This window comes from Manis pentadactyla, chromosome 17, assembly GCF_030020395.1.
Source record: "Manis pentadactyla isolate mManPen7 chromosome 17, mManPen7.hap1, whole genome shotgun sequence".
In the NCBI taxonomy this organism is placed as follows: domain Eukaryota; kingdom Metazoa; phylum Chordata; class Mammalia; order Pholidota; family Manidae; genus Manis; species Manis pentadactyla.
Genome location: NC_080035.1, coordinates 6,995,128 through 7,017,576, shown reverse-complemented (window position 1 = coordinate 7,017,576; position 22,449 = coordinate 6,995,128). Strand labels below are relative to the sequence as shown.

The window sequence follows — 22,449 nt, the reverse complement described above, 5'->3', positions numbered from 1 at the left end:
GGGGAATGAAGGGGAGGGGGAAGTTAAGGGAGATTTTGTTGTCTTTGCTAAGAAGAGCAGCAGAAGGGAGCCACCTGGACTAGACTGCTGTCCTTGTAGTTTCTCCCTATCACTCCCACCTCTGATGCCCCTTTAAACACTTCGTTTTAGGGGCATCATCTCCTTGGTTTATAATAGGGTCATAACGGCTCTGCATATACATGAGCTGTTTGGAGGACATGTGTTCCCTGATAAAGTTAATGAGCTAGCTAAAGATGCAGGGTTTCACTAATAGTTTAAGGAATAACAGAACTGATGGCCCAGCAAGGCCAGTTAAAAGAGTTGTTAGCCATGGATTCTATTTTAACATTTGCAGCTTGAAAGGTGCAGATGTTGGGGGGTGGGGGTGGGGGAGTTGCGCAATTGGAGGGGATGGGCACCTTTTTCAAGGGCTGATTAAAATTAGAAAGGAGCAGGAGGGGCACGTGCCCCCCGCCCGCCCCTCGCCCCGCCCCAGTCCTCCTTGGCGCACTTCTTTAGCACAGTTCTCTACGAACTTTGTGCAGTGGGAGCTGAGGACACTCAAGGGACTGAAGGCAGACCTCGTAGTACCAAACTGCTTAATCTGTTACAGAAAAACTTGAGAGGTCAATATTTTGCAGTAAACTGGCTCTTTAGTTAGTGCTTTTAGGGTCTGGTTGACCTTTTCATCCCTGTCCCTTTGGGCTTAGTTCTGGACTCCCCCCATCAGACATTTCAATGTGGGTGAGGTAGGTTGAGCAGTGGATTTCTTTCTTCCCCTAAATAAATCAGACAGTCTGTGTCTGATTTATTTATTTAGTTCAGTACATTTCCCGTCTTTATGGCAAAGGGTGGTGCTGTTCTTATCATAACATTTAGCAGGCATGCAGGTGTAGGCACTGAACCCGGTTCCCCATTTGTCTAACTTTATGCACCCACACCGAGGTTCCCCAGGAGTGAGGGGGAGGAAGGGAAGGTATAAAAATAACATTACAGAGTGGTAATGGGGACATGCAGGCTGAGGCTTGAGTATACTTTAGGAGAAATAGGTAAGCATAGCAAAACAACCTACAATTAATTACTCAATAGACAATAGAAAGGGCAACTTTTTTGGGGAATAGTCCAGTGGGGGGGAGGAGGGCAACAGCAGAGAGTTCAATGCCTAGGATGAAAGATATCACTCCAGTGAGGGCCAGGATCCATGGCGTGCAGATGTCCATTAGCCAGAGGACAATAGTCAGATGCAGAGGTGGAGAGAATTCTGGAGGCCTGGCTGGGCCCTCCACTGATGTGTTTCTTTGTCAGGATGATGGGCCTTTTTCACTCTGCAGTGATGGACCCACGGAGTGATGCCTGCAACTTTGAGGGCAATAGGAGTGGTTAGAGCAACAATGTGGGGGCCAGTCCACTGAATTTTGAGGGGGTCCCTTTTCCAATTTTGACCCAGACTGGAAGGAATGTACTGGGGTTCCAAAAGAGATCCGGGCTCTCTCTATGGTGTATTGTAGTAGTTTATTTAGGGTAGTTCCCAAGGCTTGGAGCTGTTCTCTTATTCCCTTATTTCCTGTCTGGTGTAGGTTCCCTGGGAGGCTTCCTAGACATGGGGGAGGGCATCCATACACTAATTTAAAAGGGGAAAAACTTTGAATTCCAGGTGTGCAGCGAGCACACAGGAGAGCCAGGGGCAGTAAGTCTGGCCATGGGAAGCCAGTTTCTCGGCAAAACTTAGCTAGGACTCCCTTGAGGGTGCAATTCATTTGTTCTAGTTTTCCTGAACTTTGTGGCCTGTATGCAGTGTGGAGTTTCCAGGTAATGTTGAGAGATTTAGCTAAAATCCATTGTCACTGTGAATTGTAGATAGTAGGCCAAACCGGGGCACAATATCTCTCAGGAGGACTTTGGCTACCTCCCAGCTTCTTTCTGTCCTGGTTCGGAAGGCTTCAACCCAGCCAGAGTTATGTGCACACTATTACTAGGAGGTATCTGAGTCCTCTGCTTGGCTGGGCATCCATAAAATCTATCTCAAGGTCTTCAAAAGAGGCAACTCCCACTCTTTGGACACCAGGTGTGAGTCATGGTGCAGATCAAGCATTATTTCTGGTACAAGTTAGACACTGTTCACTTACTGCTCAGCATAACACTGGCAACTGGCTGATGTAATATTGCTTTTTAAGGAGGACTTCTAGTGCAGTTTTTCCTAGGTGGGTGAGCTGATGGTATTCGCTGACTAGTTGCCTCCTGGTTGCAATGGGACAAAGATAAATCTGTCTGGCAGCACCCACCATCTGTTTTCAGTTAAGGTGGCTCCTTCAGTTATGGCCCAGTCTTTCTCCTTTTCAGTGTACCTGGGTGGAGGGGCCTCTCTCTACTAGGGTGTTAGGGCCATGGTGAGGGAAGGAGCTCTCCCTGCCTCCTTACTGGCTGCTGCTTTGGCAACTTCATCTGCCATCCTATTCCCCTGTGCTATAGGGTTGTTTTCCTTTCGATGTTCTTTGCAATGCAGAATTGCTACTTTTTTATGTACAAAGAGAATAAAGGGCCTTTTTATATCTGGCAGGCATTGGGCTGGTGCCTGTTTTGAAGCAGCTTTTATTTCCAGGAAGGTGGCTCTTGCCTCTTTTGTCCAGACAGGGGCTTTCAGTCTGTCCCCCCACCCCCAGGAGGCTGTAGAGGGGTCTTGCCATTAATGAGAACCTGGGAATCCAGATTCTGCAGAACCCGGCAGCCCCCAGGAACTCTCGTATGCCCTTCTTCATCTGGAGCTTGGGTAAGGAGTTAATGACCTTTCTCCTCTCTGGCCTTAATGCCCTTTCTCCCTGGATGAGGAGGAAGCCCAAGTACTAAACTTGTTGCTGGCAGTTTTGTGCTTTTCTTTTTCTATGAGGCTCGGTATCCTGAGTCTGACAGGAGTTGCAGGAGGGCGTTTGTGGCTTTTGCACAATTTTCCTGGGTGTCACTGGCAAGGAGGAGGTCATCTACCTACCACAGGAGGGCTCAGCATGTGGCATCTCTCAGAAAGCTGGCAAGGTCTGCAGCCAATGCCTCTCTAAAGAGAGTGGGTGAGTTCTTGAACTCTTGTGGAAGCCGCATCCATGTTAACTGCATCTGCCACCCAGTATCCAGTTCAGTCCATTCAAAGGCAAATAAGAGCCGGCTTTGGGGGGACAGCCAGAGGCTGAAGAAGGCATCTTTAAGTCTAGGCAAGTGAACCATTTGGCAGACTCCAGGATCTGGCTGAGGAGCGTGTACAGGTTTGGGACCACCAGGTGTATAGATAGTTATTCTGTTAATGGCACGCAGATCTTGAACAGGCCAGTACTCTCCTCCTGGCTTTCTGACTGGTAGAAGCAGGGTGTTCCAGGGTGACTGAGACTCAATTAGAATGCCTGCCTCTCTGAGTCTGATCAGGCGTTCCTGGATGCCTGCTCTCGCCTCTTGTGAGAGGGGTACTGCTGCTGTCTTTGTGGCTCTGAGCATAGTTGCAGCCTTTTTCACTGAAGGAGGCTATAGGGAGAGTGACCACAGAGTGTTCTGCCCCTGTGTCAAACATAAAATTCATGTTTTGGCCCCCCACTTTCATTCTGACCATGGGCTCATGGGGGACGAACATGAGAGAGCCCAGTCCTTGTCAGGCTGAGTCTGCCCCTGCCAGGCCAGTGAGCCTCTCCCCATAGAGCTCCTCCCAGTAGCGACTGGGCCTCGGGGCTTTGCCTCGGTTGGGGTATTCATTCTTCCAGTGCCCCTTCTCTTTACAGTAAGCACACTGGTCCCTGGCTAGGGCAGTCCTGGGGTTACCCCCTCTAGGTGGCTGGCTTCTCTCTGCCTTTTGCTTATCTCTTTCTTTTAGGGCAGTTGCCAGGAGGCTGGCTCTTTTCTTCTCTTTCAGCATACCTATCAGATCGAACTTCTCTGTTCATGTATACTTTGTTGGCAGTTTTGATCAGCTGAGTGATACTCATCCCAGTGAAGCCCTCACGTTTTTTGAGCTTTCGTCTGATGTCTGGGGCAGCTTGGGCCACGAATAAGGTGTTTACCATCTGTTGGCTCCCTGGTGACTCAGGGTCAAAAGGGGTGTAGATGTAATAAGCTTTATACAGTCTTTCATAATAGCCCCCAGGAGACTCTCCTGGTTGTTGAGTGACTGAAGAAACTTTAGTCATGTTCATAGGCTTTTTCTATCCAGCTTTCATCCCCTGGAGGGCATCCTGATATCGGTGGATCTGGTGCTGTCCCTCGGGGGTGGTGAATTCCCACTTGGGGTGCTCCTCGGGGACAGCAATTTCAGCCTATGCACGGTGACCAAGGACCCTGGCTGCCTCCTCTCTTCTATTGTGAACAGAGTGCAGAGAAGCTGCTGACAGTTTTTTTTAGGTCGGCTGATGAATTTGCAAGAGGGATTCCATGAGATCAACCAGGGCTTGTGGCTTTTCTGACAGAGTGTCAGTTGTGGAGAAGGGTTGATAGTAAAACATGGACTCACTGGGCTGGATGGTCCCATACTTACTATGTCTTTCAGGCCCTGCATCTCTTGCACTGGCATCTGAAGGGCACCTGCTCTCAGCTGAGGGTACAGTCTGGCTGCTAGTCCAGGGGGAAGTGGGTTCACTGGTTCTGGAGTTGGCAGGAAGGCTGATGGTGGCAGGGTATCAGAGACCCATGGTTGGGTGCTAAAGGCCTTGGGTTTGCACAAGGTGGGGGCAATATTAGCTCCTCCTCCGGGTCACCAGCAAGAATCTGCAGAGGCTTCTGTTGATTCTTTGTAGGCTTCTTTGTTGAGGTGACTAAGACCCTACCCTGTCCCTGCCTGTTGCAAGCGAATTGCCGTCAAGGGGGAAGAGTCTGGGCAACTCCTACCCAGGAGTCAATGTTTGTGAACTGGTCAGGATGACCTGGATCTCCACTGATGACCTGTCAGACCTGGTGGACTGTTGGGACATCTAGGGTTCCTTCTGGAGGCCATCCTACACTAAAGGTGGGCCATTCAGATTCACACAGGGTTTTCAACCTGCCAGGAGTTAATTTCACTCCGTAGTCTTCTGAAAATCCCTTCCTGAAATTCTTGATCATAGTGCCAAGGACTGTGGGTTTACTGTGCCCTGACCCCCTAACATGTCCATGGACGGTGCTGCGACAACAGGCAAGGGAGGAGTGCCTCCTCTAGAGACGAGACCAGTCAGATGCCTGTCTATTTGCGCTCCTCTCAGAGGCTTTGGTCAGCCTTGACTAAGGTGCACCTGTATAAGTCCCAGGCCAGGTCAGCCGAAGCTGAATCACCATTACATTGTGATGGCTGACCACGAATGCAGCAAAGGGCCCACTCAGATTCAGTAGCACAGGCCGTGGAATCACAGATTCAGTGCAGACTGAATGACTTCATTCGCCCTGCACACTCACACACTCAGACCAGAGTTTAAACATCCCCCCCACACCCCCCCGGGACTGTCTACCTGTGAGGCTTCTAATGAATCTCTGGGAGGTGTTCAGGCTCCCCTTCCACCCCAACAAGTGGGACTGGCTGGGTCAGGAGCCCAGGTGCCTTACCAGATTCGACGTCGGAACCAGATCCTCACCTGCCAAGCTTCCTTGAGTCCGGTGGGAACAGCTGAGCAGGCAGGCCAGCCCAGGGCAACCGGGTGGGAGACTGCCTAAAGATCAGGCAGGACGTGCCTTCTCCGTTGCTATCACGCATTCCTTCACCGCCCCGCCGTTTGCCCCAAACCAGTGGCAACAAAGAGCCAGCGCAACTGGGTTTCCTGGTCAGGGAACCAAATGTTATGGAAAATACTGGAAAAACCTGGACTAGATCACTGATGGAAGAACCAAGCGACACTTGGAGGTCTTGAAGTGTTGAGGATTTATTTCACACCGGCGGGCCCAGAGGGAAGTAATCTCCCAAAAGCCTGAGCCCCAAACAAAGGCAAAGTTTGGAGCAATATATATCTTTCTGCTTCTGTATCTTTAACATTCTTATGCGCACAGCAAGCGAGCAGGCAAGGGTGAGTGAGTTTAGGGAGTGAACCTAGGTAGTGGGTGCTTGGCGGAGTGGGGAGTGAAGAGGAGAGGGAAGTTAAGGGTGTTTCTGTTGTCTTTGCTAAGAAGAGCAGCAGAAGGGAGCCACCTGGACTAGATTGCTGTCCTTAAGTTTTTCCCCATCAGCAGGACCCAAGAAGCAGTGAGAGATACACCCTCCTCAGGAGTTTTTGTGAGGGCTTTATTGCATATTCATGCTTAACTAAATTATTGGCAATTGGCTGATTCAGCTCCGTGCCCTTGGGTGGGGTCCAAAAGTCTCTCATTAACACGACAAGACACCCATTTCACCTTTAAGACTGTGTTATCAGGAACTGTGGATAGAGAACACATATACAAGGAACTATTTATTTGGCCATGAGTGGCCAAATTTGTATTTCTTATCAGACTCTTTATATTGCAACAACCCAGGAATTCTACTCCTAAGTATAGTCCTTAAAGGAAGTCTTTCAAATTGACGTAAGGAGAACAACAAAAATCTTTATAGTAACCTTGTTTGCAACAGCAAAAAGCTGGAAGTGGTCCAAATGTCTCTGGGCTCAAATATGGATAAATAGTGATACATAGCTACAATTAAATGCTATACAGTAGTGAAAATTAATGAACCACAGCCATACCCATCAACACTGAGGATTCCCACTTCAGTCTTTTACAAAATGATACCTCAATAATGTTCAGCTTCTGCTTTCAGAAAGTTTTTATGACTTATTTGTATTTGTCAGTTGCGGTAACAGAACTGTTGGTGATGAAAACTAGCCAACAGATGCTGGAGAGGAAAGGGCTTCATTTTGAGTTTGCCTGGGAACACTTAATTAAAATAAAACAGTAAAATGCATTGCCACAAATCTACAATGTCAGGAACTCAGATTTTTACAGGGGCCACTTGCTACTTCTTCCTACTCTTACCTTTCTCATAATCACAGTTCCGTCTGATAAGAAGCGGAACGTCCCTATGGTGGTTGCCCGCACTAAGTTCCTCAAAACCGGCACATCTCTGGTAAGTAACAACCACCTGGATCGCTCAGCTCCCACCTCCTCTGATCCCGTTTCCCAAGGACCTTGGCCATGACAGATGGGGCTAGTTTGCATTTGTTTCCTTCGCCTCACTGACCAAATCTGTCAAGGCTGCATAGGCCCATCCCTCTCTCAGTCCCCTGCAATCTGGGGCTGCGAGTCAAGCACTCTCCAAGGACTTAACTTCGCCAAAAACCAAGGAATACAGCCAAACACAGGCCCATATAATTCACTGCGAACCGCTTTTCTACCTCGCGGTCTCTCCGAAGACGCGGCCAGGAACCACCGCTTCCACGCCTGGATATGACGTCACACAAGGCGCCCGGAAGAGGCGGTCTGGTTTACGTCAGTTGGCTGCGCCGAGTTGGCCGTTGTTGCACAGTTGCTGGGAGGAGAGAGGTGGAGTCGCTGGGGCCAAGATCATGCCTTACAGTGAGAGGTATTCCGGGCAGCAGAGGCCTCTAGGTTTGGGATGAAAGAAGAAGGGCAGATGCAAAATCTGGAGAGTGCGGGGGCCGTGCGGTCAGTCAGCACCCAGACTGGCAGCATGACCGGTGAGTGCCGCGGACCCAGCTCCCGCAGCCGCAGACTTTCGCTCTGCCGGGGCCTTTGCCGCCGTTTAGGTTCGGGTTCTCTGCCTGGGTTCTTCCCACTCTTCGCCTGCGCTTCTGGCTCTGAATGTCTCATCCCTGGCCTGGGCGCGTCCCCGCCTTGGTCACCTGGACTTCCTGGCTCCTCTCCACCTGCTTTTGAGGTCATGCTCACTGCCCTCTCCCCCTTTTCCTTTTTCTAGAGCTAGGATCTTGGTGATTGATGAGCTTGAAAATTGCCCAAACCGTGATTTTGACTTGATTTCCAAATTAACCGCACGCCACGCTTTCCTGTATTTCAACTACTTGATCCTCCGAGGTCATCGCACTGCCCTTGATGCAACACCACAGTTCAAAAAAAAAAAAAGCTTCCTTCATAAGATGCAAAGACTTTTCATAACTTCCTTTGAATTGCTCCCATAGCCACATATGTCAGTTGTTTCATTTTTTTTCTGACGTGTGAGGGCTGGAGAAAGAGGGCCCAACTTTGGAAAGTGTGGGAGGAGATCGGTGCCAGTTGGTTGTAGACAGTCTCCTGCTTAGAAAGCACGTTGATTCTCTTGTCCTGGTGTCCTTTTTCTCTCAAAAACAGCTGAGCTAAGGCTATACACCTAAGTGGTATTGAGCTTAGTTCCTATTTTCATCATTAGTAAACTTTTAAAGTGTCTGCCCTCTCTTTCGTAGGTCAAATACCAAGGCTCTCTAAAGTCAACCTTTTCACTCTGCTCAGTCTCTGGATGGAGCTCTTCCCATCAGTAGAAGCCCAAAGAGAAAAATCTCAGGTATATTTTGTTTCCTTAGATACTTTTTCCCACTTAGAAAAACCATGGTCTAAAATTTGATTTTATTGCTTGAGTTTCTGTCACACTTAAAACCACTCAAAACCCTTAAAATTTGTAAGAATATATTTATAGTTTAGTGTGACATTTGTAACTCACAACTGTAATAGCTCATCTTTCCAATCTAAAAATAGAATAGTCACCCTCTCAGACTATGCCAGGTTATCAGATATTAATGATATCTGATATGTTTGGTTTGGCCAATTTAGATTATTGACCATACCACCCAATTGTATACTGTCGGTGTTTCATCTGGGTAATTTCCCCCCCTAACCAAACTGTAAATGACTTAAAGATAGAGATCATGTCTTACTTCACTTGGTATGCTCCTTAGCTCTACTATTGTAATAGGTAATCTATGAATACTAACTGACTGGTTTCTTGTTCCATGTAAGTAGTCTATTTTGGGATCTCAAAAGATATGATCAAAACAGGCTAAGAATGTATAATAAGAATAGTAATCATAAAAGCCAGTGCATTGAAAGAATGTACATCTTAACATCTTTCTCCAACTCTTGGGGCAGCAAGGTGCTACATTCTCATTTTCTTCGATGCTTGGAGTGGCATGGGACTAGGTTCTCACCATTTTGATTTGGTAGCTTGAAAGTTTAGAGCATTGTCATTAAGTTTTAGGGGGCCAAGGTCATATTATGGAAAACTATTAGGTTAAGTTAAGCATTTATACATTTTTGAAAGTAGAGGAAAAGGGGGGAAAATTACCCATGGTTTCTCACCATTCTAACAACATCACTTAACATCTTGGTACTTTATTTTTTTTAAAGCACAAGGTGTTTTGTTTGTTTCTCTTACAAAATTATAATCTGCATATGTTTATTGAAATTTCTAACTTGCCATTAACTGCTGAAAAGTTGCTTCAGATTATTCATAGGAAGACTTTTATTTTTATTTTTATTTATTTTGGTATCATTAATCTACAGTTACATGAGGAACATTATGTTTACTAGAGACCCCCATCAGCAAGTTCCCTCCACATACCCCATTGCAGTCACTGTCCATCAGCTTAGTAAGATGCTGTAGAATCACTACCTGTCCTCCTCTCTGTGCTGTACAGCCCTCCCCGTGCCCCCACACACATATTATGCATGCTAATCGTAAGGCCCCCTTTCTTTCTGCACCCCCCCTTATCCCTTCCTTCCTACCCATCCTCCCCCATCCCTTTCCCTTTTGTAACTGTTACTCCATTCTTGGGTTCTGTGAGTCTGCTGCTGTTTTGCTCCTTCAGTTTTTTTCTTTGTTCTTATACTCCACAGATGAGTGAAATCATTTGATACTTGTCTTTCTACACCTGGCTTATTTCACTGAGCATTATACCCTCTAGCTCCATCCTTGTTGTTGCAAATGGTAGAATTTGTTTTCTTCTTAAGGCTGAATAATATTCCATTGTGTACCACCTCTTCTTTATCCATTCCTCTACTGATGGACACTTAGGCTGCTTCCAACTCTTGGCTATTGGAAATAGTGCTGCGATAAACATAGGGGTGCATATGTCTTTTTCAAAATGGGCTGCTGCATTCTTAGGGTAAATTCCTAGGAGTGGAATTCCTGGGTCAAATGGTATTTTTATTTTGAGATTTTTGAGGAATCTCCATACTGCTTTCCACAGTGGTTGAACTAATTTACATGCCCACCAGCAGTGTAGGAGGGTTCCCCTTTCTCCACATCCTCGCCAACATTTGTGGTTGTTTGTCTTTTGGATGGTGGCAATCCTTACTGGTATGAGGTGGTATCTCATTGTGGTTTTAATTTGCATTTCTCTGCTGACTAGTGATGTGGAGCATCTATTCCTGTGTCTGTTGGCCATCTGAATTTCTTCTTTGGAGAACTGTCTGTTCAGTTCCTCTGACCATTTTAAAAAAATTTTTTATTAAGGTATTGTTGTTATACACTCTTATGAAGGTTTCACATGAAAAAGCAATGTGGTTACTACATTTACCCATATTATCAAGTCCCCACCCATACCCCAATGCAGTCACTGTCCATCAGTGCAGCAAGTTGCCTGAGATCCACTAGGTCCTTTCTCTGTGATACACTGTTCTCCCCGTGATCCCCCACACCGTGTGTGCTAAACATAATACCCCTCAATCCCCTTCTCCCTCCCTCCCCACCTGCCCTCCCACTCCCCTCCCCTTTGGTAACCACTAGTTCATTCTTGGAGTCTGTGAGTCTGCTGCCATTTTGTTCCTTCAGTTTTGCTTCATTGTTATACTCCACAAATGAGAGAAATAATTTGGCATTTGTCTTTCGCTGCCTGGCTTTTTTTTACTGAGCATAATGTCCTCCAGTTCCATCCATGTTGTTGTAAATGGTAGCATTTATTTCTTTCTTATGGCTGAATAGTATTCCATTGTATATATGTACCACATCTTCTTTATCCATTCATCTACAGATGGACACTTAGGTTGCTTCCATATCTTGGCTATTGTAAAAAGTGCTGCCATAAACATAGGGGTGCGTATGTCTTTTTGAATCTGAGAAGGTGTATTTGGGTATATTCCAAGGAGTGGGATTCTGGGGTCAAATGGTATTTCTATTTCTAGTTTTTTGAGGAACCTCCATATTGCTTTCCACAATGGTTGAACTAGCTTACATTCCCACCAGCAGTGTAGGAAGGTTCCCCATTCTCCACAACCTCGCCAACATTTGTTGTTTGTCTTTTGGATGGTGGTGATCCTTACTGGTGTGAGGTGATATATCATTGTGGTTTTAATTTGCATTTCTCTGATGACTAGCCATGTGGAGCATCTTTTCATGTGTCTGTTGGCCATCTGAATTTCTTCTTTGGAGAACTGTCTGTTCGGCTCCCCTGCCCATTTTTTAATTGGATTATTTGCGTTTTATTTGTTGAGGTGCGTGAGCTCTTTATATATGTTGGATGTCAACCATTTACTGGATCTGTCATTTATGAATATATTCTTCCATACTGTAGGATGCCTTTTTGTTCTGTTGGTGGTGTCCTTTGCTGTACAGAAGCTTTTTCAGTTTGGTGTAGTCCCAGTTCATTTTTGCATTTGTTTCCCTTGCCTGGGAAGATACGTTCATGAAGAAGCCGCTCATGTTTATGTCCAAGAGAATTTTGCGTATGTCTTTTTCTGAGAGTTTTATGGTTTCATGGCTTACATTCAGGTCTTTGATCCATTTCGAATTTACTTTTGTGTATGGGGTTAGACAGTGATCCAGTTTCATTCTCTTACATGTAGCCGTCCAATTTTGCCAACACCAGCTGTTGAAGAGGCTGTCATTTCCCCATTGTATGTCCATGGCTCCTTTATCATATATTAATTGACCATATGTGTTTGGGTTAATATCTGGACTCTCTATTCTGTTCCACTGGTGTGTGGCTCTGTTCTTGTGCCTGGACCAAATTGTCTTGCTTACTGTGGCTTTGTAGTAGAGCTTGAAGTTGGGAAGCGAGATGCCCCCTGCTTTATTCTTCCTTCTCAGGATTGCTTTGGCTATTCCAGGTCTTTGGTGGTTCCATATGAATTTTAAAACTATTTGTTACAGTTCATTGAATGTTGTTGGTATTTTGATAGGGATTGCATTGAATCTGTAGATTGCTTTATTCTTAGCCAAGAGCATGGAATGGGTTTCCCTTTTTTAGTGTCCTCTTAATTTCTCTTAAGAGTGTCTTGTAGTTTTCAGGGTATATGTGTTTCACTTCGTTGGTTAGGTTTATTCCTAGGTATTTTATTCTTTTTGATGCAATTGTGAATGGAATTGTTTTCCTGATTTCTCTTTCTGTTAGTTCATTGTTAGTGTATAGGAAAGTAACAGATTTCTGTGTATTAATTTTGTATCGTGCAACTTTGCTGAAGTCAAATATTAGGTCTAGTAGATTTGGAGTGGATTTTTAGGGTTTTTTAATGTACAATATCATGTCATCTGTAGATAGTGACATTTTAACTTCTTCTTTACCAATCTGGACACCTTGTCTTTCTTGTTTTGTCTAATTGTCGTGGCTAGGACCTCCAATTTTATGTTAAATAACAGTGGGGAGAGTGGGCATCCCTGTCTTCTTCCCGATCTCTGAGGAAAAGCTTTCAGCCTCTCGCTGTTCAGTATGATATTAGCTGTGGGTTTATCATATATGGCCTTTATTATGTTGAGGTACTTGCTGTCTATATCCATTTTGTTGAGAGTTTTTATCATGAATGGATGCTGAATTTTGTCGAATGCTTTTTCAGCATCTGTGGAGATGATCATGTGGTTCTTGTCCTTTTTGTTGATGTGGTGGATGACATAATGGATTTTCGAATGTTGTACCATCCTTGTATCCCTGAGATGAATCCCACTTGATCATAGTCTATGATCCTCTTGAGATGTTTTTGAATTTGGTTTGCTAATATTTTGTTGAGTATTTTTGCATCTATGTTCACCAGGGATATTGTTTTGTAATTTTTTTTTTTGGTGGGGTCTTTACCTGGTTTTGGTATTAGAGTGATGCTGGCATCATAGGATAAGTTTGGAAGTATTCTTTCCTCTTCTATTTTTTGGAAAACTAAGGAGAATGGGAATTATATCTTCTCTATATGTCTGATAAAATTCAGCAGTGAATCCATCTGGCTCAGGGGTTTTGTTCTTGGATAGTTTTTGACTACTGATTCAATTTCTTTGCTGGTAATTGGTCTGTTTAGATTTTCTGTTTCTTCCTTGGTCAGTCTTGGAAGGTTGTATTTTTCTAGGAAGTTGTCTATTTCTTCTAGGTTTTCCAGCTTGTTAGCATATAGATTTTCATACTATTCTCTAATAATTTTTTGTATTTCTGTGGGGTCCATTGTGATTTTTCCCTTCTCATTTCTGATTCTGTTGATGTGTGTAAATTCTCTTTTTCTCTTAATAAGTCTGGCTAGGGGCTTATCTATTTTGTTTATTTTTTCAAAGAACCAGCTCTTGGTTTCATTCATTTTTTCCTATTGTTTTATTGTTCTCAATTTTATTTATTTCTTCTCTGCTCTTTAGTATGTCCTTCTTTTCTGCTGACTTTGGGCCTCATTTGTTCTTCTTTTTCCGGTTTCAATAAGTGTGACTTTAGACTATTCATTTTGGATTGTTCTTCCTTCTTTAGATAGGCCTGGATTGCTATATACTTTCCTCTTTGAACTGCCTTCACTGCGTCCCACAGAAGTTGGGGCTTTATGCTGTCATTGTCATTTGTCTCCATATATTGCTTAATCTCTGTTTTTATTTGGTCATTGATCCATTGATTATTTAGGAGCATGTTGTTAAGCCTCCATGTGTTTGTGAGCCTTTTTGTTTTCCTTGTACAATTTATTTCTAGTTTTATGCATTTGTGATCTGAGAAGTTGCTTGGTATAATTTCAATCTTTTTGAATTTACTGAGGCTCTTTTTGTGGCCTAGTGTGTGGTCTATTCTGGAAAATGTTCCATGTGCACTTGAGAAGAATGTGTATACTGCTACTTTTGGGTGTAGAGTTCTGTAGATGTCTGTAATTAAGTCCATCTGTTCTAGTGTGTTGTTCAGTGCCTCTGTGTCCTTACTTATTTTCTGTCTGGTGGATCTGTCCTTTGGAGTGAGTGGTGTGTTGATGTCTCCCAGAACAAATGCATTGCGTTCTATTTCCTCCTTTAATTCTGTTAGTATTTGTTTCACCTATGTTGGTGCTCCTGTATTGGGTGCATATATGTATATATATATATATATATATAATGGTTATATCCTCTTGTTGGACTAACCCCTTTATCATTATGTAATGTCCTTCTTTGTCTCTTGTTACTTTCTTTGTTTTGAAGTCTATTTTGTCTGATACAATTACTGCAACACCAGCTTTTTTCTCCCTATTGTTTGCATGAAATATCTTTTTCCATCCCTTGGCTTCTAGTCTGTGTATGTCTTTGGGTTTGAGGTGAGTGTCTTGTAAGCAGCATATAGATGGGTCTTGCCTTTTTATCCATTCTGTTACTCTGTGTCTTTTGATTGGTGCATTCAGTCCATTTACATTTAGGGTGATTATTGAAAGATATGTACTTATTGCCATTGCAGGCTTTAGATTCATGGTTACCAAAGGTTCAAGGGTAGCTTCTTTACTATCTAGCCATCTCTCATTAAGCTATTATAAACACAGTCTGGTCATTCTTTGTTTCTGTCCCTTCTTATTCCTCCTCCTCCATTCTTTATGTGTTAGGTGTTTTATTCTGTACTCTTTTGTGTTTCCTTTGACTGCTTTTGTGAGTAGTTGAGTTTATTTTTTGCCTTTAGTTAGTATTTGGTTGGTCTGCTTTCTTTGGTGTAATTTTATTTTCTCTGTTGACATCTATTTTGCCTTAGGAGTGCTTCTATGTAGAGCAGCCCCTTTAAGATATCCTGTAGAGATGGTTTGTGGGAGGCAAATTCCATCAACTTTTCTTATCTGGGAATTGTTTATTCCCTCTTTTATATTTAAATGATAATCGTGCTGGGCACAGTATCCTTGGTTCAAGTCTCTTCTGTTTCATTACATTAAGTATATCATGCCATTCTCCTCTGGCCTGTAAGGTTTCTGTTGAGAAGTCTGGTGATAGCCTAATGGATTTTCCTTTGTAGGTGACCTTTTTTTTCTCTCTGGCTGCCTTTAATACTCTGTCCTTGTCTTTGATCTTTACCATTTTAATTCTTATATGTCTTGTTGTTGTCCTCCTTGGGTCCCTTGAAGTTCTGTGGGCCTCCATGGTCTGAGAGACTATTTTCTCCCCCAGTTTGGGGAAGTTTTCAGCAATTATTTCTTCAAAGACACTTTCCATTTTTCTCTCTCTTCTTCTCCTACTCCTATAATGTGAATATTGTTCTGTTTGGATTGGTCACACAGTTCTGTTAATATTCTTTCATTCCTGGAGATCCTTTTATCTCTCTGTGACTCAGTTTCTCTGTATTCCTGTTCTCTGATTTCTATATCATTAACTGCCTCTTGCACGTCATCCAGTCTGCTCTTAAGTCCTTCCAGAGATTGTTTTATTTCTGTATTCTCCCTCCCTACTTGCTCCTTTAGCTCTTGCATATATCTCTGCAGGTCCATCAGCATGGTTATGATCTTTATTTTGAATTATTTTTCAGGAAGATGGGTGAAATCTATCTCCCCATACACTCTCTCTGGGATTGTCTTGGTAATTCTGGACTGGACCAAATTCTTCTGCCTTTTTATGATGATAGAGGTAGCTGTAGGCAGGTATCGCATGTGTCAGCTGGGAGAAAAAAGTCCTTTCCTGCTTGCTGGTCGCTTTGCCCTTCTGCACTGCCTGTGTTAGTTACCCGCACTCCTGGAGCAGCCTCTGGATTAATCCCCTAAGCTGCCGTGGACGGGGTCTCCGTCAGGTTAACACAGAGCCCTGCGGGGAGGGGCAGGTGCACTGGGTGTGCTGTCTTGTGAGAGCGGCACCCCTTCGCACCTTGCCCTGGTGTCTTCTGCCTGCGCCGGGCAGCTGCGCACCGGTGTCAGCCTTTAGTTCTGGCCCAGGTGGCTACATAACACCCAGAGGAGGTTCTGGGTGGCTGCTGGGGGCGCAGCTGCTCCCGGGCTTCTCCGTCACCGCTGCGGACATGAGCGGCCACTACCCGGCTGCTCACTTGCCACCGCTGGCACACATAGCTACTCCTGGGTTGCTCCACCGCGACCCTGGGCTCGTGCAGCTGCTCCTGGCCGCTCTTCCATCGCCAGTGGCTTGCATGACCGCTCTCCATCTACTGGGCGGCTCTGTCAGGTGATGCGCTGGCCGGGGGAATGACTGGCAAGCTGCTTATCGCTGTGAGAGGCTTCAGAGCTGTGTTGCTGCCCAGTGAGTTAGGGCGCCTGGAGTTTACCAGGATTCCCAACTGCTGGGCTGCGTGTGCTGGGATACTTCCGTCCAGCTGTGAGGTCCGTGTCCCTTTAAGACTTTCAAAAAGCACTCACTTTTCTTTTGTCCTAGGGTCATGCTCACAGATTTTGCTTTTCCGTTTCTCTAATATCCAGCACACCATGCAGTGTGTGTCTGCGCTCCCGATGCGGATTACTAGAGCTGGTTGTTTAGCAGTCCTGGGCTTTCACTCCCTCCCCACTCCAACTCCTATCCTCCCCTCATGGTGCTGGGGTAGGGGGAGTGCATGGGTCCCACTTGGCCAAGGCTTATATCTTACCCCCTTTGTGAAATGCTGAGTTCTTGCAGATGTAGATGTAGCCTGGCTGTTGTACTGTATCCACTGGTCTCTCTTTTAGGAATAGTTGTATTTGTTGTATTTTCAAAAATATATATGGTTTGGGGAGGAGATTTCCACTGCCCTACCCACACTGCCATCTTGGCTCCTCCCCTATAGAAAGAGCTTTTGTAAATAAAGTCTTTAAATTCCCATGTACTCTTATGAGGTTATTCATGATCATCCTCTTTTTCATTTTTGATGTTTGCTTTACTGAGGATGAGGTGGTGTTTTTGGCACTGGAAATATGAAAAGACAAGATGTAGTCCTTCTGATGGAGACAAAAACTATGCAATTAAACAATTAAGATACAATTAGATGGTGGAATTAAGTACAAAGAATAAATAGAGATGCTACCAAGATTAAAGGCTGTGGGCCAGTCTCTACATGGGATGTGAGGATTCACAGGGAGGCTGCATTTATACCTGGGCATGAAGAATGAGAAGGTTATTGCCAAGCTAGGGTACTCCATGTGGAAAAGTTTGGAAGACTGGGAGAACTTGGAGTCCTCATGTTGGAGGGTGAAGTTTGGTGGAGGGAAGAGCTTGGAAATGTGTGTAAGAATCATTATAAAAAACATGATATGCCTTGCAAGGGATTTTAGATTTTATCCTATAAATAGGATTGCACTGAATAATTTTAACTGGGAGATTGGGCATTTACTTTTTTTAAAATTAAGGCTTTATTTTTTTAGAGCACTTTTAGGTTCAGAATTGAGGAAATACACAGATTTCCCAAATGCCCCCTGCCTCTACACATGAATAACCTCCCCATGATTGCATCCTACCTCCCCAGAGTGGTACATTTGTTAACAATTGATGAAGCTACACTGACATATTGTGATCACTCAAAGCCTGTGGTTTTCATTAGGGTTCACTCTTGATGTTGTACATTATATGGGTTTCAGCAAATGACACGTGTCTATCATTATGGTATCACACAAAATATTTTCATTGCCCTAAAAACTCTCTATGCTCAGCCTGTTTATATCCCACCCCCTATCTCCCAACCCTCAGCAACCACTAATTTTTTTTCCACTGTCTCCATAGTTTTGCCATTCCCAGAACGTTCATATAATTAGTCAGTAAGTAGCCTTTTCTGACTGGCTGCACTTAGCCATATTCACTCAGAGTTCCTACATGTCTTTTCATGGCTTGACAGCACACTTTTTTTTAGTGCTGAATAAGATTCCATTGTTTGAATGTGCCACAGTTTTTCCATTCATGTACTAAAGGATATCTTGGTTGATTCCAAGTTATGGCAATAATGAATGAAGCTGCTATAAACCTCTGTGTGCAGATTTTTGTACAACATAATTTTTCTTCTCCTTTGGAATACCAAGGAGTCTAATTGCTGGATTTATGATAGGAGTTATGTTTAGTTTTGTAAGTCCTCTAAAGTGGCTGTACTATTTTGTATTCCCACCAGCGATGAATGAGAATTCCTGTTGCTCTACATCCTTTATCAGCATTTGATAGTGTCAGTATTCTGAAATTTCACCATTCTAATAGGCATGTAGTGGTATCTTGTTGTTTTAATTTGCATTTCCCTGATGACATATGATGTGAGACCCCTTTCATATATATGTATTTGTCATCTGTCTTATCTTATTTGGTGGGTGGCTATTAAGGTCTTTGGCCCATATTTTAGTTAGACTACTTGTTTTCTTACTGAGTTTTAATAGTTCTTTTTATATTTTGGATAACAGTGTTATATCAGATGTGTCTTCTGCAAATATTTTCTCCCAATCTGTGGATTGTCTATTCTCTTGACATTGTGTTTCATAGAGCAGTTTTTAATTTTAATAATGTCCAGCTTATTGATTTTGTTCATGGATCACACCTTTGGTATATATCTAAAAAGTCACTGCCATACCTAAGGTCATCAAGTTTCTCTCCTGTTACCTTCTAGAATTTTATAGTTTTGTGTTTAACATTTACGACTGTGATCCATTTTGAGTTAATTTTTGTGAAGGGTGTAAGGTCTGTGTGTACATAGGGAATTCACTTTTCATAGTAAAATGATATCTTTTGGGGGGTTCTTTTCCCTCTAATTTCTATGTGAAATGTTTTATAAATAGTAAAACATATTAAAAACGTCATGCATTTTTATTCTCTATTTCTCAGTTATTCCCCCAACCCCCACCCTGGCTCCACTTATTATTAATGGCTTTAAGAAAGCACTTCATTTCCTTTATTGTTTTGAAGTCCCTTATTCTACTTGTTGATAGCTTAGTATTATTTTATGAAAGTGTATTTTCAAGGTTTAAGGGTTTTTTGTTTCTTTTCTTTGCTGATAAAATTTGTCTTGAAGAGACAGAAGCAAATATTTAGAGCTTTAAGACTTTTTAAAAATGTATTTTAGGCAGATCACAGGAAGATGGCGGCGTGAATAGTTCAGAGGACATGTCCTCCCCAAAACATATATATTTATGAAAATACAATAAATACAACTATTCCTAAAAGAGACACCAGTGGATGCAGTATAACAGCCAGGATACATCTACATCTGTGAGAACTCAACATCACACGAAGGGGGTAAGATACAAGCCACGGCCAGGTGGGACCTGAACGCTCCCCCACCCCAAAACCTGGCAGGAAGAAAGGGGTAGGAACGGGGAGGGAGTGAAAGCCCAGGACTGTTAAACAACCAGCTCTAGAAATCCGCACCCAGAATGTAGACACAACATGCACGGGGTGCTGGATATTAGAGAAACGGAAAAGCAAGACCTGTGGGCAAGTCTCTGCAACCGGCGCCCTTGAGACAAAAGAAAAGCGAGTGCTTTCTGCAAGTCTTAAAGAGACAGGGACCCCATGGCTGATCGAAGTTGTCCCGGCAGCTGGGAATACTGGGGAAACAGGCGCCCTAAACCCTAGGGAGGCAGTGTAGCTCTGAAGTCCCTCACTGCACTAAGCAGCCTGCCAGTCATTCCTCCAACTGGCGCGGACCCCGACACACCGGCCCAGTAGTGGGAGAGTGGCAGCGCGTACCGGGGACAGCAGTGCTGGAAGGAACGTGGAGCAGATCCGTGCGCCACAGGAGAGGCTTGTGCTAGCCCACAGTGGCACGACCGAACAGCCCGGGCACGGCTCACGTGCACCAGCGGCAGTGAAGCCAGAGGAGCCCGGAGAGGCCTGCGCAGAAGAGCCCTGCACGCACCTGCAGTGGAGACAGAGGGAGCAGGCGCGCTCCCAGCAGCCGACTGGAATCCAAGCCCAACACACAGCCACCCGGGCCAGACCCAAAGGCCACTGTTGTCACACAGCTGCCCGGCAGGGGTGCTGCTAGCACGGAGGAGCACACCTGGCATGCCTGCCACTTCCCGCAGGGCTCCGTGCTACTCTGACAGAGACCCCGCCCACAGCAGCTTAGGGGAATAACCCGGTGGCTGCTCCAGGAGTTCGGGTAACCATCACAGGCAGCGGAGAAGAGCAAGGCATCCAGCAAGCAGGAAAGGACTTTCTTCTCCCAGCTGACACACCCACAACCTGCCTACAGCCACTGCTGTCAACATGAAAAGGCAAAAAAATCTGGTCCAGTCCAAGATTCTTCAAACAAGACCTGAGAAAGTATCTGCAGAGGCAGACCTAACCAGTCTCCCTAAAAAAAAATTCAAAATAAAAATCATAAACATGCTGACAGAGCTGCAGAGAAATATGCAAGAGCTAAGGGATGAAGTCTGGAGGGAGATTACAGAAGTGAAACAAACTCTGGAAGGATTTATAAGCAGAATGGATAAGATGCAAGAGGCCATTGATGGAATAGAAACCAGAGAACAGGAATGCATAGAAGCTGATGCAGAGAGAGATAAATGGATCTCCAGGAATGAAACAATATTAAGAGAACTGTGTGACCAATCCAAAATGAACAATATCTGCATTATAGGGGTACCAGAGGAAGAAGAGAGAGAAAAGGGGATAGAAAGTGTCTTTGAAGAAATAATTGCTGAGAACTTCCCTAAACTGGGGGAGGAAATAGTTGCTCAGACTACGGAGGCAGACAGAACTCCTGAGAGACAGAATCCAAAGAGGACAATACCAAGACACATAATAATGAAAATGGCAAAGATCAAGGACAGGGGCAGACTATTAAAGGCAGCCAGAGAGAGAAAAAAGGTCACCTACAAAGGAAAACCCATCAGGCTGTCATCAGATTTCTCAACAGAAACCTTACAGGCCAGAAGAGAATGGCATGATATATTTAATGCAACGAAACAAAAGGGCCTTGAACCAAGGATACTGTATCCAACACGATTATCATTTAAATATGAAGGATGGATTAAACAATTCCCAGACAAGCAAAAGTTGAGGGAATTTGCCTCCCACAAACCACCTCTACAGGGTATCTTAGAGGGACTGCTCTAGATGGGAGCACTCCTAAAAAGAGCACAGAACAAAACACCCAACATATGAAGAATGGAGGAGGAGGAAAAAGAAGGGAAAGAAATAATCATCAGAGTGTGTTTATAACAGCTCAATAAGCAAGTGAGGTCAGACAGTAAGGTAGTAAACAAGCTAACCTTGAACCTTTGGTAACCACAAATCTAAAGCCTGCAATGGCAATAAGTACATATCTTTCAATAATCACCCTAAATGAAAATGGACTGAATGCACCAATCAAAAGACACAGAGTAATAGAATGGATAAAAAAGCAAGACCCATCTATGTGCTGCTTACAAGAGACTCACCTCAAACCCAAAGACATGCACAGATTAAAAGTCAAGGGATGGAGAAAGATATTTCATGCAAACAACAGAGAGAAAAAAAACAGGGTATTGCAATACTAGTATCAGACAAACTAGGCTTCAAAATAAAGAAAGTAACAAGAGATAAAGAAGGACATTACATAATGATAAAGGGCTCAGTCCAACAAGAGGATATAACCATTATAAACATATATGCACCCAATACAGGAGCACCAATGTATGTGAAACAAATACTAACAGAATTAAAGGAGGAAATAGAATGCAATGCATACATTTTGGGAGACTTCAGCACACCACTCACTCCAAAGGACAGATCCACCAGACAGAAAATAAGTAACATACAGAGGCACTGAACAACACGCTAGAACAGATGGACCTAATAGACATCTATAGAACTCTAATCCAAAAGCAACAGGATACACATTCTTCTCAAGTGCACATGGAACATTCTCCAGAATAGACCACATACTAGGCCACAAAAAGAGCCTCAGTAAATTCCAAAAGATTGAAATCCTACCAACCAACTTTTCAGAACACAAAGGCATAAAACTAGAAATAAACTGTACAAAGAAAGCAAAAAAGCTCACAAACACATGGAGGCTTAACAACACGCTCCTAAATAATCAATGGATCAATAACCAAATCAAAATGGAGATCCAGCAATATATGGAAACACATGACAACAACAACACTAAGCCCCAACTTCTGTGGGACACAGCAAAAGCAGTCTTAAGAGGAAAGTATATAGCAACCCAAGCATATTTAAAAAAGGAAGAACAATCCCAAATGAATGGTGTAATGTCACAATTATTGAAATTGGAAAAAGAAGAACAAATGAGGCCTAAGGTCAGCAGAAGGAGGGACATAATAAAGATCAGAGAAGAAATAAATAAATTGAGAAGAATAAAACAATAGAAAAAATCAATGAAACCAAGAGCTGGTTCTTCAAGAAAATAAAATAGATAAGCCTCTAGCCAGACTTATTAAGAGAAAAAGAGAGTCAACACACATCAACAGAATCAGAAACGAGAAAAGAAAAATCAAAACGGACCCCACAGAAATACAAAGAATTATTAGAGAATACTA

At 43.8% G+C, this 22,449-nt stretch overlaps 1 protein-coding gene and 1 long non-coding RNA gene across 7 annotated transcripts in view; one reads left to right on the top strand and one right to left on the bottom strand.

Moving 5' to 3' along the window:
* Positions 1-1,116: 1,116 nt before the first annotated feature.
* Positions 1,117-7,439, bottom strand: LOC130681428 (uncharacterized). Of its 3 annotated transcripts, none has more exons than XR_008994576.1 (3): positions 6,937-7,439; positions 5,571-5,753; positions 1,117-1,359 (listed from the first exon to the last, which is right to left on the bottom strand). It is a non-coding gene; the product is annotated as an uncharacterized LOC130681428 (long non-coding RNA). The 3 variants fall into 3 exon arrangements; XR_008994577.1 differs by having other exon boundaries at positions 7,251-7,439; XR_008994575.1 differs by having other exon boundaries at positions 5,542-5,753; positions 7,296-7,439.
* CDADC1 (cytidine and dCMP deaminase domain containing 1) overlaps positions 7,405-22,449 on the top strand; it is a 59,939-nt gene continuing 44,894 nt past the window's right edge. For 2 of the 4 annotated variants that reach the window (XM_057494570.1, XM_057494572.1), the window contains exons 1-2: positions 7,405-7,598; positions 8,319-8,416. In XM_057494570.1, the coding sequence (XP_057350553.1) occupies positions 7,517-7,598; positions 8,319-8,416 (180 nt within the window). In that variant the 5' untranslated portion in view covers positions 7,405-7,516. The remainder of the gene's footprint in view (positions 7,599-8,318; positions 8,417-22,449) is intronic. The other 2 variants (XM_036904262.2, XM_036904252.2) reach the window with 2 other exon arrangements.